The sequence below is a fragment of the Rhipicephalus microplus genome, unplaced genomic scaffold (genome assembly GCF_043290135.1).
Source record: "Rhipicephalus microplus isolate Deutch F79 unplaced genomic scaffold, USDA_Rmic scaffold_1180, whole genome shotgun sequence".
NCBI lineage: Eukaryota > Metazoa > Arthropoda > Arachnida > Ixodida > Ixodidae > Rhipicephalus > Rhipicephalus microplus.
Genome location: NW_027465718.1, coordinates 1 through 16,993, shown reverse-complemented (window position 1 = coordinate 16,993; position 16,993 = coordinate 1). Strand labels below are relative to the sequence as shown.

The 16,993-nt window shown below is 42.8% G+C and overlaps 1 protein-coding gene across 1 annotated transcript; it reads right to left on the bottom strand.

Moving 5' to 3' along the window:
* Positions 1-1,934: 1,934 nt before the first annotated feature.
* On the bottom strand, positions 1,935-16,710 carry LOC142796141 (uncharacterized). Its single transcript, XM_075886235.1, has 7 exons — positions 16,636-16,710; positions 13,774-13,907; positions 13,134-13,234; positions 12,105-12,205; positions 9,197-9,397; positions 6,255-6,318; positions 1,935-2,305 (listed from the first exon to the last, which is right to left on the bottom strand). The coding sequence occupies exons 1-7, from the start codon at positions 16,708-16,710 to the stop codon at positions 2,286-2,288; spliced, it is 696 nt and encodes a 231-aa protein (XP_075742350.1). The 3' UTR covers positions 1,935-2,285.
* Positions 16,711-16,993: the final 283 nt, after the last annotated feature.

The window sequence follows — 16,993 nt, the reverse complement described above, 5'->3', positions numbered from 1 at the left end:
GCTACTAGACCAGCGTGGCGGCGCAGCTGCTAAACTTTTAAGAACTTCTTGCTGGGCAAGTTGGTGCATGTCTGTGTTATGCAACGTTGCGCATACAATCGGACGGACACAGGAAGTAAAGAAGTGCGAACGTTTGCGCTTCTTTACTTCCTGTGTTCGTCCGACTGTATGGGCGACGTTACATATCAACAGACATGCTTAACTTTTGCTGAACTTTGTCTTGCGGCCAGGCTACTTCAGGCCTTGAGAATCCGAACGGAGCCCAAAAGAACGGAGACTATGCAAATCCGCGTTATACCCATCATTCCCACGTTGGCTGAAACACTCTGCGTTGCAGCTCCAAAGACACTATAGCGTCAGAGTTTTCTCTCATAAGTGTTGTAGGAGTATAAATGATTTTTATATCTTAAGGAGTACTGACGCGAGTTTTAAGCAGTCTCGGGCTGTTATAAAAACACGGGTGTCGAGAACCTTCGGAGTGTTTGAAATGCACCAAATATAATTTTAATAGCGCTACCTTAAAACAACATCGAGGCAGCGGCAACGCAGTGGCATGTCAACACAAGTCTGACGTCACGGGAAGACCCCCAAGTGACGACTAACTAGCAACAGCTGTCAGTTCACTATCGGTCGCACGTGTTTAACACAAAGAACGACTATAGTTGAATGGCCGTATATTCCGCGAGAGATTTCTGCGATATAGACCGCATGCCGGACGCAGATTTCGAAAACCCGGTAGGCTGTGTAGACTCGTCTTGATAATTTCTACAGCGAAGAGGTTGACTTGCAGATTCTGCGCGACAAAAAGTTTTGAACTAAAGTAAACTAATACTTGTAAGTACCGCAAGGGGGTTTAGTAACGACGCCTGGTAGTAGGAAGACAGCCCGTACAGATGAGAAATACTCGAACAGCTCAACGTCCCCAGATCGTGCCCACCGCTGGCGCTTCTCACCAGGAGATGGTCCCACTGGTGATTGTCTAGCTATAGTTCACCACTATACAATATCTGATCAGGCACGTTTGATGCAGCGGGCAGCTTCGGGCGTCGAAGTTCCAAATTTAACGACCCAGCACATCGCCCACTTTGCAAGCGGGTTTATCAACGGCGCCTGGTAGTCGGCACAGAGATAGATAGCCGGCACAGAAAGAAATACTCGAACAGCTCAGCGTCCCCAGCTCGTGCCCACCGCTCGCTCTTCTCACCAGGAGATGGTGCCACTGGTGATTGCCTATCTAGTTCACCACTACAACACATACGCATTCATACGGAAATAATATCGTGTTGTCGGTGTGCGACGTGTGGAGAGCGTTGTTATAGCGCAAACCATGGAAACAAGAAACGTTCTTATCGGATTGCTTGAAAATCGTGTCAGCACTGCTACACTGTAAAAAAAAATGTCTCGGTACACAGCAAAAGCTGCTGGTAAATCGTTGCCGGAGGCATTCTGTAAATGAGTAACAGCAGGCTCCGTATCACGAAGTCTCTGTTATACATTTTTCCGTATTCTCTTTCACATCATATCTGTATTCCTGAACACAGCAGATCTGTTATTTCAAACACAGCAAATCTGTTAACCCAAACACAGCAAATCTGTCAACCCAAACACAGCAAATCTGTCAACCCAAACACAGCAAATCTGTTAACCCAAACACAGCAAATCTGTTATTCCAAACACAGCAGATCTGTTATTCCAAACACAGCAAATCTGTTATCCCAAACACAGCAAATCTGTTATCTCAAACACATCATGACTCTGTTTGTAGGAATACAGAATTTGCTGTATTTAGAGGAGGAATAAACGGAGATCGCTGTAGAGCAGTCTGGCTGTAAATTATTCCGTTATTATTAATGAAAACAGAAGCTTCAGTAAAACACCTGGTTTCGTTTAATGGCTTTTCTGTGCTTGACTAAGGTTTTGTGTAGTTTCTTTGCCTTGAAGGAAAGAGTTGTTTCACTGAGCATAAAATAAACTTAGTTTTGGTAGTAACTTAATTTGTGAAAAACTAACACAAGCTTTTGTTGACCAGTACTGTCGAAAAGCCGATGTTTTACGGGATGGAATGGAATGTTTATGTGGCTGCCTGTAGATTCTCATGATTGAGTTTTATGTCCAATTTTATGTACTGTTTCAACCTACACTAATGCAGTCTTTATGTACTGTGTGTGTGTAAACCACCCCTGCTGCTGCATACCATATAAATAATAATGCAACATTAACAAAACACAGATGAATTTATTTACATATAATACATGTGCTGTAGCTTGCTACATCACCATTCTTCATCACTTCAGCATGTTTATGCCTGAAAAGAATGTGAAAAACAAGTGATCAAATGAATGCAAGAAGCAACTTACACACACTTTATAATGCCTTCTCTGTGTATGTATATGGCCCTTGATACAAAAAGTAGGGGCACGTGGTAGAGCAAAATGTGAAAAAAAAAATCGCTTTGTTTTCTTTGCAATTTGGGGAGGGGTGTCCCTTTGTGCATCCACATTCGTGCTTTTCATAAACAGCATTTTTGGTGGCTCAAAACCAGTTTTTCCAAAAGGAAGTAGCCAGTGAAAACACACTCTAGTGCAAGCCCCTTGCATTCGCTCTATGCTTACGGCCTAATTTTCTGACGTACAAAAGTCAAAATGCTTGTCTAGAGTCAGCTGTGTATAGAAGATTGTCGGGTAACTTCTAAAGCAGTCCGAAGACACTGTGCACCTTTGTATTCACAATCCGCCTTCAGAATACATAGGTTGGAACACTTTCAGCTCCTAGCATCATTACACCTTGCATTTGCCGTGCTTGTCGATAACCTTAGATGCTGGGGGTAAAGAAGGTTCTGAGGAAGTGTAAATTTCGTTGAAGCCCGTACAGTTTTCTTGTTAATGTGAATAAATCCCTGTGACGTACTGAGGTGCTGAACCAGCAAGCTCTTTATTGTTAAACCTCCCAGCCTTTTCAGCATCTTTCAAGGTGAATCACGTATATACATGGGGACAACGGGTATGCTCTAATGGACATGGACTAATATTTCTGATGCAACTGAATAACAATGTGTGAGAACGACTCAGTGTAAGTGTTGAGTTAATGGGAATTGAGTCACAGAATCTTTCCTTTCTTTGTTTAGGGTGAGAGTCCTAGAAATGGCGACATTGAATATTTTTTTTGCATTTAATAATGGTAGTATCACACGAGCCTCTATTCTGAGATAGGATTGAAGCTTGGCCAAACTACAATGAATTTGCTGGAAATCGTTGACCACACTTGACGATACGTTGCAGATAGAGCTGAATGACATCTCACAAAAAAAAAAAAACAAGACAAGCATTGCGAGAGGCTCCACGGCGAAAAATTGACTTTGGCAGTGATTACCAAGCTTGTAACTACTAAACAAAATAATTGAACAGTGTTTCTGACAGTGCGATCACTTTTCACCTGTTTTTGAACTTTATTCCATATCTCAAAACAGTTTTTTATTACTTAGCTACCATTATTTCCCATGTATTTTAAGATAACCAGTTGATTATTTTTTTTGTATACAGCTACTGAAGCAAAATAGAAGCTATGCACTTTACCGTTATTGTGTTACAAATTTTCATAGATGCCAATTAACTCAAAAGTCAAGCTCTAGTGGTAAAAAATTCACAAAAATTCTATATTATGAAGTTAAAAGAGCAAAAAGTTTGGAAGAAAATGATGTATGGATTATATGAATATCCCTTTTAGTCACTGAGAAAACTACCTAAAATCAGCAAAAATGCACAGGATGTATAGGGCCTGCCCGGCGCTCCTGAGAAGTTTCCCACTGGCTCTGATCATGCTCAGAATGAGCAGTTACATTTTCAGAAATATTTGTTGCTATTGTATAGCAGAATGCACGGGTGAATACCTATACTGATTTTCAACTTTGCATTCTGCTGTTAAGCTCTATGTGCCACATATAGCTACAAATTATGGCTGAACTTTCTTAATATAGATTTACCAGCGCAAAAAAAGACGGCACATATTTTAATCATGAACCAACTCGCCCAAGCAGCAGCTTTAGTGAAATTTTTTAAGCACTGTTTATTGATCACAGAATGTTTTTTTTCACTATGCTGAGGTGGGAGGGGGGGGGGGGTTGAGGATCCTGTAAAAAAACTGAAAGAGCTTGACCTGAACTAAGAAACATCATGTGAATATACACTACACTTATTCGTAGCCAGGCGGTGGCACACCGGGCCCGTGCCTCTCCCCTCCTTCCCCCCAAACTTTTTTCTCCATGAAATACTTAGCGCAAAATTACCATTTGCCTGCCCAGACCTCTGGTTCAGATCAAAAAGGGCCCCCTCCCCCTAAAAAGTTCTGTGTATGCCCTTGGTTTAGATGAATGAATTTCCAAACCCTGTTTAACATAAGCATCAGTGAGATTAGATAGATATATGGGGTTTAATGTCCTAAAACCACATATGGTTATGAGAAACGCTGTAGTGGAGGGCTCCGGAAATTTCGACCACCTGGGGTTCTTTAACGAAGCATCAGTGAGATTGATAACTAGGATAAAATTAAGGCCAAACCTTCCATTTTTCTCTTTTCACAACATACTATATGTCCTTGGCACAATTCACAGTATATAGAAATCTCAATTGAGAGTGCATTTTCATGTGCTGGCTCTTGTGAAATAATAGCAGTATATTTTGACTACACTCCGAAGGACAAAAAAAAAGAAAACGCCAGGCTCATAATACTTACAAACAAATTAAATTGAAAATGCAAAGCCACAATCAAGATAATATTCAGCTCTAATAACCGGATATCATCAGAAAATGTGTATGATTCATGCTCACACTTTCACTGATTGAAACGCAGCTTCTGGGCCAACTTCATTATCTTTGTGTGCACACTTGTGCGAGACTTCTGGCCACCTTCGCACCTGCTGCCCTTTTTCGTGTTGGAGCCCTTTAAGGTTATCAAGGTGTGGTTCAAATGAAACATATGAGAAGAGCACAAGGATGGGTACAGACTCGTCAATGGGCTTCATTTAGAACACGTATGGTTACACGCTACAGTCTGCAAATTCCTCATCTATGCATCATAGACTTGCATTAATTCTTGTACAATCTGAGCCAAATACGCTGGCCCAATCATTTTCCTCCTGAAAAAAAAAAAGAAGACCTCAGCAAGCTTAGGAGCCAATTGGTCAAGGCTGCATCTCCGAATTTCATTCTTGCCAGTAATGGCTGTCATAGTTTCTGACAAGTAATCAATGGACTTTCACTGAAGTCAGAGGCAGATAAGACCCTTGTCAGGAATCAACAACTTGTGTTCCCTGCGCCGTTCATATATATATTGGCCTGTTTGATTGATGTAAACATTCCTCCTGGTTTGATAAGCAACTAACAAACTAAAAGGTGTGGCACTTAGTGCAATTTTACACACCCTACTAGTGGTTTGTACGCTCCCAAAATTTTTCCAAGGCTTCCTTTGAAAAAATGTGCAATGGCCTTTTTCAGTCTTCGAATACGCACAATCATAAAATAAGTCTTCACATGCTCGTGGTAAATATGTTCAGAATGTATGATCTGATGTTAAAGTTGGGTTAATATTAAAGCACAGCATTTTGTCTGGTGAGCTAGTTTGTGGGTGAAGGTTACTCTTCTGTGCCGTTCAAGGTAAATGCTAAGACCCCGCATTGCCTCTATGAGGTGTGCAAGATTGCACTAAGTGCCACCCCACTGAGTTCGACGTGCGCTCGTCAAGTAGGATAACGAAGTCACTCAGACATGGAGGAATGTTAACATTGGTCATACAGGTCAATGTATAAATGAATGATGTAGGGAACACCAGCCCTTGATAAAGACCAGACAAGGTTCTCACCTGCCCAACTTAAATGCATACGAATTGTTTACTTTTAGTAAACCATGGCAGACTTTACTGGCAAAGACAAGAATTGAGATGCAGTTGTGACCCAATGGCACTTGAGCTTGCCTAGGCTTTTTTCCTAATGAACAAAAGCAATGATTGTGTCTGTGATACTTCACTCAGACTATCAGAATGAACGCAGGTTCCCTGCATGAGTGTACTGAATAAAACCCAGTTGCAGGTCTGCCCTCATCTTCCACTCTTCTCCTCCGACAACATCTGTTATTTAAGTGTATAAGTATCTACTGCACCTTGTAGCTGGAGTTAGGCTCACACTCATGTTGTAAAATGTCATCAATTTACTTGACCTCCTCGCACAACAATCAACACATAATGATATCGACAAGGGAACTCACCCAGTGCAATGATTGTAGGCGTTGATGGCAACTCGGCAAGCTTTTCAGTGATGCTTGTTCCCTCCTGGATGAGCAAAAATATCCCATGTACACAAAAGCACAAAGAGATATGTACAGTTGCGGCCATTCCAATATATAAATCAGAGATGCGATCCCTGCAATTCCGTTTTCCACCATGGTTCCTGGTCTATTGCAGGCTGTGTGCACCAAGTACAAATTACCTACCTAGGAGCCTTGAAACTTGGAACAATTTTAGAGCAAAGTAGAATGGATAGCGAGCACGCAAAAAAACCTGCTCACATTTTGATTCATTTTTCTCTTTGGATTACAGCAACATCATAGACAACTCTGAATGATTGCAGGTCAATATATCAATGTTAGTGGTGATAGTATTGCTTAAAATTATTTTGCATGTGCGACAGCAAGGGACAAAGTGAGCAACATCTTGCAACAACTCTGGCCTATTCCCATTCTTAGTGCCCTCCTCACTGCGTCGTAATGAGGCACTACAGCCAAAGTGACGAGAAACATTGTTCTGCAGTGCATTGCAAAAAACTAATGCTTTGTGCATGTGGAGCACTCTGATTGCACACAAACACTTTTTTTCCCATTGAGCCTGAAAAAGGCTAGTAAACCAAGTTTGTGCACTGTGGTTCACCATGCGTGCACCATGCCCCAACACAGTTTTTGTTGCATGAAGTCTCACTTTTCACAGCGCTACGTTCCTTCTCATTCACTCTGTGAACTTTATAGTCGGATGCTTGGGGACTTCACTCCCTATCCTAGTGGCTCTGATGAAACAATGGCACCTGCCCGCACTAACTGTTGGCTCAAGGGCAGTGTATTTTTTTTTTCAGAACATTTTTGTGACTACGACACAATGCGGATAACCAAAGTAAGTTCCACAAAAAAATTGAAAATTGCCTTTTTTTTACACTATCTTCAAATGCTGATACTTGTGACAAAGCGCGTGTTCCGGTGTAATTTTAATGAATAATGCTGCTGTACAAAGCCACCAAAATTACCTTAAAATGAAGCACAAAGGCAAAAGATATGCAAAGCTACACTATCCTCCTTTTAACTTGTGTCCAGCAATTCATGAATTAGGTATTTTTGGATGTTTAGCATATTTGTTCTGTCAAAAAATTTTGCTGCAGCGGTCACTAAATTCTCATACGGTAGCATTGCACTTGTTCTTTATGGGAAGAAAATACATCGATTAAGAAGTGTAAAAAAGTTAAGTCTGCTCAAAGTTCAGAAATTGTGAAATTAGAAGAAAACTGATTTCAGCAGTCAAAGTTTAATTTTCCTTTATACAAAAGCAGCTTTTTTCACAAAATTCAACTGAAAAAGCTATTGTTTTGTGCTAAAAACCTGCACAGCATTCAGTCGATCCCAGATATATTGAACTCGAAGGGGATCGCGATATATGTAGTTCAATATATCGATGAGTCGAAACACAAAATATGTGTATTTAAGGCATAAATTAGAGCATCTCAGACCTAAAAACAGTTTTTTGAAATCCTAACAAGCACTTAAAGAATGATTCTCTCACAATATGATAAAGAACAAGGCCTGAACATCTACTTTTGCAAGTTATCGCACTTCATTTCACTTGAAAATAGTCTGTAAACTTTTCTCTCTTTTTGCGTGCCACCAAGTTTCAGTTGTCCTCAATATCACTGGACCCTTCCAAGTAAGCAAATTCAGCTCATTCGGCCACAACAGCGCTGAGTGGCACTGAATGCCAATGTAAGCTCCGTAGAGCGTTGGTGGCGAAAGCAATAATTCCACGGCACCGTCAACATTGGGCATCATCTCGGCATCCATGCAGTCAGAACCAGCGACGTCGTCTTCTGCTCCAATGAAGCCGCTCGCTGTCCGAGATGGTGCCCGAAAACACTAACAAGGCATAGAATTTACTGAGGCATTGTACGCCCTTGACAGCAGTCATGACGCACTCAAAGTCGTCACCTGGCACAAAGCCCGCAAAGAAACAGTTCACGACTGTGCTTTACTTGAGGTCGCTCCTAGCACCAGCCATGATTTTTATCGCTACGAGCGTATCAATGTGTAGCGCCGACTTCCAAATGATGATTTATCAGTAACGAGGCGAGAAGTACACAGGTCCACAAGCCACAAAAGGCGATGCTGCCCACAAACGAGCAAGCTCCCACCGTCAGCATGTTGGTGATAGCGATGTCACTTGTGGCTTTGTCATTTTGTAACCGACAGCTGTTGCTTTGGTGCGGAAAGCTAGAAAAAAGCGTAGCCTCCGAAATGAGCGTTCTAAAACCGGAAGCACCAAAATACCTCATGAAGTTGCACATCTCGAAGGCCACGCTTTTCAGTCCCACATGCCATCATACACGATTGAATGCGAACATCGCAATGAGATCACTAAACTTCCTTAAGTCATTCCACTTCGTTTTGGTGCCCTCGGTCATCACCATGCCCCCACGTTAAAACCTGCAGATCGCACATCAAGCATACCGGTGCACTCACAAGTGCTGTGCAACGAGCTAGATCAGCAAGATGGAGTTTCAATGTTTCACTTTTCAGCACCCCCTTTTAGTCACTTGCACGCGAAAAGGGATCGGAACTTGTCGAATTGTGGCTATAAATGATCATTATTTGTTAGGAAAAATGCAATTTGTGGGCTTTAGCGTGGCTCAGAGTTCAATTTAGCGGATGTTCTGCTGTGCGTGAGTTCGATAGATGTGTACAGCAGTCCCGTATTTTTGCATGGGAAATTCAAGGGGATCTCTCAACTTTTTGATATAGCCAATAATTCGATATATCATAGTTTGATATACCCGGGATCGACTGTATTCTATAAAATCTAGAACCTAAAGCTGTTCTCAACAAACCAATACATCACTTTCTGAAAAGATGTTACTGTCCAGTTTTGTACTAACATAATGCAACAAAGTGAAACTTACTTCAAATACTTGGTAAAGGTAGTTCTTGTCTTCCTTAAAATGCGCGCAGAGGAATGGTAGCACAGCTACCTGGACTGCTTTTTCTCTTTGTCCTTCGTCTCTCACGCGCACCACCAGTTCCATAGTATGTTTCGTCGGCGCCTCCTCCATCATCTGAAATAATGCAGGCGCACAGGCCGCCATCCTCTCCTGGAAGATTTCCTGCAATTATTCCAAAAATCAAAGTAAATAACAGTTACTTGATAATAGATGAATTCATCTGTAGAGATATTAAAGTGAAAACTGATTGAAATGTAGAACTATATTACCACCCTACAATTGAGTGCAACAGCTGTGACACGCCAAAAAAAGAAGACAAAAAACAGACTGGTGGGGAATACCACCCTGAAACTACTGCACCAGCTTACTAGAACATGTTGTTGGCTAGTAGGTTCAGGCTGAAGAAAGGTAGGGACGTAAACCACATAGACAAGAAAAAAAGAAGTGGACGAGATAGAGCATTGATTGCAACAGATTTTGTTTGCAAAATAAAAAAGGCTCCTTTTGTTTTTGTAAACACCAAAGCATATGAGCAGGAAAATGGCGTGCACTCCACGATTATGACATCACTATAAAAAAAAAAAGGGGTTCAGCGGCAAATCGCTGTCACAACCAGACTCCCTTTCACAGTTATCTCCAACATCAGCAGGGGGTGTGCTACTGTGCTCTTGATCTGAACTGGATTCAATTTCAGGTACTTCCGTGCACTGTGTTGCAGTTTTGCCCCGGTGATACCTTGAAACATGTGTTCTGAAGGAACCTGCTGACCTCAGCACACTACCACAACCCACAAAAGGACACATAACAGCATCAATTCCACTCTCCAGATGGGCAGCTATGTGACCAAGAAGCTCCGTGCGAGTAGGCACACTCGCCCCGCATGACAACACAGAGCAGACAAACGCATCATCAGTCTGTTTGCTGCATCGCTTCTTGTGATGTCTGAAGACGTGACTTCTTAGGCTCTGATAGTTTTTAAACAAAGCTCCACAAGGCTCACAAGGGCAAAGGGCACCGCCCAACACACTGCTGTGATAGTGGTAGTGCTCGAAGTAGTCGGTCAATGTTGAAAATGTCTGTGCGCAATGCCGGCAAGTGGGCATTCTTCATTGATGTTATGGCTGCAATGAAGGTAGAGCACTTATTTTGCTAAATTACATTCACTGGCTTGTGCACTTTTTCAGACCGCCCAATTTTATAATAAAAACACTGCTACAATGGTAATAATACCTTACAGTCTACAATAGTAGAATCATTCCAATATCTGGTTAGCATGTCAGGTTATGTTCAATTTCATATGAACATTAGCCAATGCTTTTTAAGCAGTCCTCTATATAAGAGCACAGTGAATATAAATATTCTTGACCTGCTACAAATGTTTAAACTAAGTTGAAGCAGGCGGCGCAAGGAAAAGAAATAATGACGGAGACTGTAACATTAACTGCACAAATTCTACAGAAAACTGCACCCATACTTGCGCAACTTGGGTCTCTTAAAAGGCTATTCCTGAATGTGCAGTCAAAAGTGAGCTTAGCATATGCTCCAACATTACACATGTTCACAACTTAAGTAATGCTATCCATTATATCGCTAATGTTGACAACAGATGTTCATATCTTGCACATATGTGAAAGCAGCTTCAGCCTCTCAAGTGCAGCCAGGTCCAATATTGAATACAATTACTTTAAAATTTTAGCTTGAAACATAATTACTTTAAACAATTACTTAAAGCTTTTTGTGATATATTGACTAATCAAACAGTTGATACCAAGTATGAATTGCACCGTAGCCTGCCAGTAGTACGCGCAAGAGATGGAAATGGGTGGCTTCAAGATAGGGCACCCAAAACTTCGCATATGCGATCGCTTGATTCTGTTGCCATACACCAACTTCTTGGGTACACACAAGGACTCCCATGCTGGATTAGCTGCAGTTAAGCAGTAGTATGGCTAAGTGACGTGCAAATTCGCAATGTTGTCGGGTGTAAGCAATGTGTCGTGCAATTCCAAAGAAATGAACTGCTGAGCACGCAAATCAATAGACACAACAGAACATGCATGCGAAATGCGAGCGCCAATCGTACCTCACGGCTGTCACTCAAATTCCGCCAAGTACGGCAAAATAAGTTTACACACAGCCAAGTGACAGTTGCTGCCCCTGTCGTCTCCTACACCTATTTTTGTAGTAATGGACGTATGACTTGCAAGCGATGCAGGCATGGAAAACACGAGTGCTTTGTCTGCGCTCGATAAGACGACAAAGACACGTACACGCCTGGTGTGTACGTGACAGCAGACTCCTGCTGATCCGGCTTACAAGTGCACCTTATAACAGCCATGTGCATGGGCACCGAGGAGATCACTAATGAGTGCGTGCACAAACTGACCTGTGACATCCTCAAACTACAAAGATGCAACTCAACAGCAGGCTTCACCACAATAATACAATTAAGTGACACTAACAAAGGAAAAATGCCGTTATTGCTGAGTGCAAGCAATGCTTCATATAATTCCGAAGAATTAAACTGTTCACTGTACTGCTTCCTGCATGCGCAACTCAATAAAGGTGCAACACAGCGTGCGAGCACTATGGTCGTACCTCATAGCCGACACTAAAAATCCACAAAATGCACTGAAATATGCCTACGCACAGTAATGTTACCGTTGCTACCCCTACTGTTTTCTGTGCCTAATTTAGTAATAAGGTATGTATGAGCGATGCAAGCATGGCAAACACGTGTTTCATTATTCACCTTATAATAGCGACAGACATGTTACATGCCTAGCTCGTATGAGCTGTGGCATGCGAGTGCACCTTATAACTGTTTATAAGATAGGTAATGATCGATAACGGTGAAATAAATGCCTACCTGATTGTGATGTGTGCCAGGTGATGGACTTCGCAGGAAGGTGAGAGAGCTCTGACAATAGCCGCCTGCCTTGACCACGTAGGGTGCCAGAGACCACTGAGCTGAACAAGTGAAGAGTGCGCCAAAAAACTTGACAAGTGAGGAACCAAACAAATGAACTGCTAGCACTACTTGGTCCTGAGCACGTAAATCAATAACAAGATGCAACACAACCTGCATGCAAAATGCGAGCACCAATCGTACCTCACGGCTGTCACTCAAATTCCGCCAAGTACGGCAAAATAAGTTTACACACAGCCAAGTGACAGTTGCTGCCCCTGTCGTCTCCTACACCTATTTTTGTAGTAATGGACGTATGACTTGCAAGCGATGCAGGCATGGAAAACACGAGTGCTTTGTCTGCGCTCGATAAGACGACAAAGACACGTACACGCCTGGTGTGTACGTGACAGCAGACTCCTGCTGATCCGGCTTACAAGTGCACCTTATAACAGCCATGTGCATGGGCACCGAGGAGATCACTAATGAGTGCGTGCACAAACAGACCTGTGACATCCTCAAACTACAAAGATGCAACTCAACAGCAGGCTTCACCACAATAATACAATTAAGTGACACTAACAAAGGAAAAATGCCGTTATTGCTGAGTGCAAGCAATGCTTCATATAATTCCGAAGAATTAAACTGTTCACTGTACTGCTTCCTGCATGCGCAACTCAATAAAGGTGCAACACAGCGTGCGAGCACTATGGTCGTACCTCATAGCCGACACTAAAAATCCACAAAATGCACTGAAATATGCCTACGCACAGTAATGTTACCGTTGCTACCCCTACTGTTTTCTGTGCCTAATTTAGTAATAAGGTATGTATGAGCGATGCAAGCATGGCAAACACGTGTTTCATTATTCACCTTATAATAGCGACAGACATGTTACATGCCTAGCTCGTATGAGCTGTGGCATGCGAGTGCACCTTATAACTGTTTATAAGATAGGTAATGATCGATAACGGTGAAATAAATGCCTACCTGATTGTGATGTGTGCCAGGTGATGGACTTCGCAGGAAGGTGAGAGAGCTCTGACAATAGCCGCCTGCCTTGACCACGTAGGGTGCCAGAGACCACTGAGCTGAACAAGTGAAGAGTGCGCCAAAAAACTTGACAAGTGAGGAACCAAACAAATGAACTGCTAGCACTACTTGGTCCTGAGCACGTAAATCAATAACAAGATGCAACACAACCTGCATGCAAAATGCGAGCACCAATCGTACCTCACGGCTGTCACTCAGATTCCGCCAAATATGGCAAAATAAGTTTACACACAGCCAAGTGATAGTTCCTGCCCCTGTCGTCTCCTACACCTATTTTTGTAGTAATGAACGTATGACTTGCAAGCGGTGCAGGCATGGAAAACACGTGTGCTTTGTCTGTTGCACTCAAAGGTGGTGTGGTGTCCATGTCGAACGCGGACAGCATCATGGGCACTTCGGCATTGGGGTCACTAGTAGCCGGCGTTGCGCCCGCGCCAGTGTTGGGTCGGCGCGGGTGCTTTGTTAGGCCTAGCCTTGAACGTACCCCGGGCGCGTCCTCGTTGTGGGGTTTTTTTCGCTTCTGTGCTTTAAGTCCCGAAGATTTTGGTTGCAAAAGAGTCTTAGCAGCTTTACTGACCTTGCGCACAGGAATCTTGGAGGCAGGAAGAGAAGTTCCGGGGCAATCCGGCGTTTTTGTGGGAGCAGATGCAGCCGTGACTGATGTACACGACGCTCGTAGCGCCCTCTTAGGCTACGAAGGGAGGCGCTCAGCTGAAACGGCACCGGCGGGTGGTGCGGCTTTTAATCGAACTCGCGACGCTCCCTTTGGGGCAAACTGACTACTTTAGCGCCTGCCTACAATTTGTTTTTGTATTCTAGCCGACACCACGATGCACCGATGCTATCTTGCACCCATTCTATTGGGCAGTGATGGCCGGACACACCGCAGCAGTCGTGTTATTTTGTGTGACCATCAACGCATTTTTTTTTCTTTTGGCCTGTTGTGGTTGGGAAGAGCTATGGTGGTGCAAAAAATTTATCGGTTATTCAGGAAAAGTGGTGTAAAGGGAAATAGTTCTGAAGAATCGATGTTCTCGTCGCAGGTAGTGAGAACCATTCAACAACCGATGAATTCTTCGGTGACGAAGTGAAGTCGCCGTCGGTGTTCACCGAGTAGACTCATGAATTCATAAAAAGAACAAACGTTTCCCCGAGCCTTCCAAATTTTATTATTGGGCTTGAGCTTGCATGGTAGGCTTGACGGTGCGAAACAGCGTGAAAACAACGAGTTCATACAAAGAAACAGCAAACCGCACCCTTTTAAAATACACTTCATTACTGTGTTTCATTGACTGCGTGTTAATTGGTGTGCCAACTATACAACGCAGCTACGATTATAGGATTGCTCTCACTAAACAAGTCAAGGCTTGCAAGCACGAAAAAAAAAAGGAACGAAAATAGGAGAACATGTACACTGTCTCTTCTTCTGTGTGTCGTGCATTCTCACGATGTGACGAAAAAAAAAAAAACGTAAACTATTATGCACACCATCAAGATTCACATATATGCAGGGATTCTTGGACGGGTATGTTTTTTTTTCACTATCTTTTGTCAATAAAGTCTCATAGACGCAGTACAAGTACCTGTTCGCTTTCAATCTTGCAAGATTGAAAACGAAGTGCAGCGCCTTTCGACGATATATATATATATATATATATATATATATATATATATATATATATATATATATATATATATATATATATATATATATATATATATATATATATATATATATATATATATATATATATATATATATATATATATATATATATATATATATATATCGGAAGCGAAAAAGCACGACGTACGCCGAAACACCTTTACTAATTACAAATGTTTCGGCTGATGGGCCAGCCTTCGTCAGTGTGACCACACTAACGAAGGCTGGCCCACCATATCGTCTCGCTTTATAACTTTTTATGGCAACCCGACTTCGCTACTAATAGTAAATTTAGCTTCCCTTGCGGTGAAGTATCATAATGCTGTAATTATCCTCTTCCTTAATCGGTAAAAACTCTGAAACGTTCTCTTTTTCTTTTTTACCGCTGCTATCCTTCTCCGCCTCTCCGAATATATATATGTATCCATACTGGCACTTTCCAGTGATCCTGCATGCAGCTCTTTTTCTCCATTGTGAGTTAATGAACAGTTTCTCTTCCTCATTCTCTCGTATTTCTTAGTCTATCTTCGAACCCAATGTTGCTCTAAGCTTAATTTCCTCATCAAAGCCTGCCCAGTTATCACACTTTCCGTCTTCGTTTTCTGACTTTCCATGAGCGTACAATGCGAATCTGCGCATTCCTTACACACTGTGGGACGCCTCATCTTAGTCGGCGACTGCAGCGTTGCCGCTGTATGTATACGTTAGCCACCCGCCACGATAGCTCTCTCAAGGCATTGTCCATGGCTATCGCTTAATTTTCTGTTCTAGTTCACTGTATCATTGTCGAACGGGGGGAATGGTCAAAGTTCAGCCAGTATGTCGCCGACAGCTCTCTCAAGGCATTGCCCATGGCTGTCGCTTAACTTTCTGTTCTAGTTCACTGTATCATTGTCGAACGGGGGGAATGGTCAAAGTTCAGCCAGTATGTCGCCGTGCACACAAATCACGGAAGCGTGTTCTTGAAGTACAGAAGACATACGTTTTTCTGGTGTTTTACGGAAGGAGCGAAAGAACGGAAACATCGACTGCTGCTTTACGGCAACTCCTGCTGTTTCCCATAAACCGCAGCACAGTTTGTGCTTTAAACGTCCAGTCTCGCTATTTTTCAGGAAACAGATGTTACTCTGTAGTTTCTACGGTCTGCTCCGACGTTAAAACACGGATATTTTTTACAGTGTACCAGACTGCAGTTTCACCAAACGGGTCGGCTGTACGCGATAAACGGTGTAATAATAATAATAATTATAATAATAATAATAATAATAATAATAATAATAATAATAATAATAATAATAATAATAATAATAATAACAACAGGGGTTCCACGTCTCCAAACCACTATAATTATGAGAGACGCCATAGTCAAAGGCTCCCTAAATTCTGGCCATCAGGAGTTTAACTCGCAGTGACATCGAACAGTGACACGGGCATCTACCATTTCGCCTCCATCGAAATGAGACCGCCGGGGCAAGGATCCAACAAGCGACTTTTGGGTCGTTAAGAGGGTGCGCAGTACTGCATGGCTTGTTCGAAGTCGGCAGCGGCAGAATGATACGCTCCGCTTGATTACACGGTCTCTTAGCGCGACCTCTCCGATTGGCAGTTCCTCGCGACAATAACAACCACAGCGACGGCGTGCGACGACGCAATAGAAACGCGCACTGGCGGCCACAAACCTCGGAAACGCGGCCGACATACCGAGGCAGTCAAAAACAACGCAAAACGCTGCACAGAAGACAGGAGATGCAGGGGTTGCCAGACGACACTTACAGGCTTGTAGCGCATGATCATTATCACCATCATTTTCTTGGCCACCGCGCCACACCTCTCGCGCAGCTCGTGCATAGCTAGAGCTACGCGAGAAGAGATCGTGCTGCAGCCGCCGCATCGCCTTTCATAATAAAGTGGCGAGACAACGGCACGACCACGTTGGCCGCCGTCCCGTCTTCCTATCTCGCTACAGGCTCTTTTCGCATCGAAACAACAACAGCAGCAAAAAACCCCGCAATAACAAAGAATTAAGTCTTTCGCCACGATTCCTTGGTCAAGTAAACACGCTTCCCCCGCGAGGAAGCAGTGCGTACGTTGCAAAAACAATGGAGCCTTCTTGTCCTGCACGACACCTTCG

Bases quoted from the DNA above. Each gene is read 5' to 3' on its own strand.
- LOC142796141 (XM_075886235.1), bottom strand. From the start codon at position 16,710: ATGCACGAGCTGCGCGAGAGGTGTGGCGCGGTGGCCAAGAAAATGATG. The intron at 13,908-16,635 runs GTAAGTGTCGTC...GTGCCGTTTCAG, and splicing joins TGATCATGCGCTACAAGCCT to CTGAGCGCCTCCCTTCGTAG. The intron at 2,306-6,254 runs GTGAGTTCCCTT...CATTCTTTTCAG, and splicing joins GCCTACAATCATTGCACTGG to GCATAAACATGCTGAAGTGA.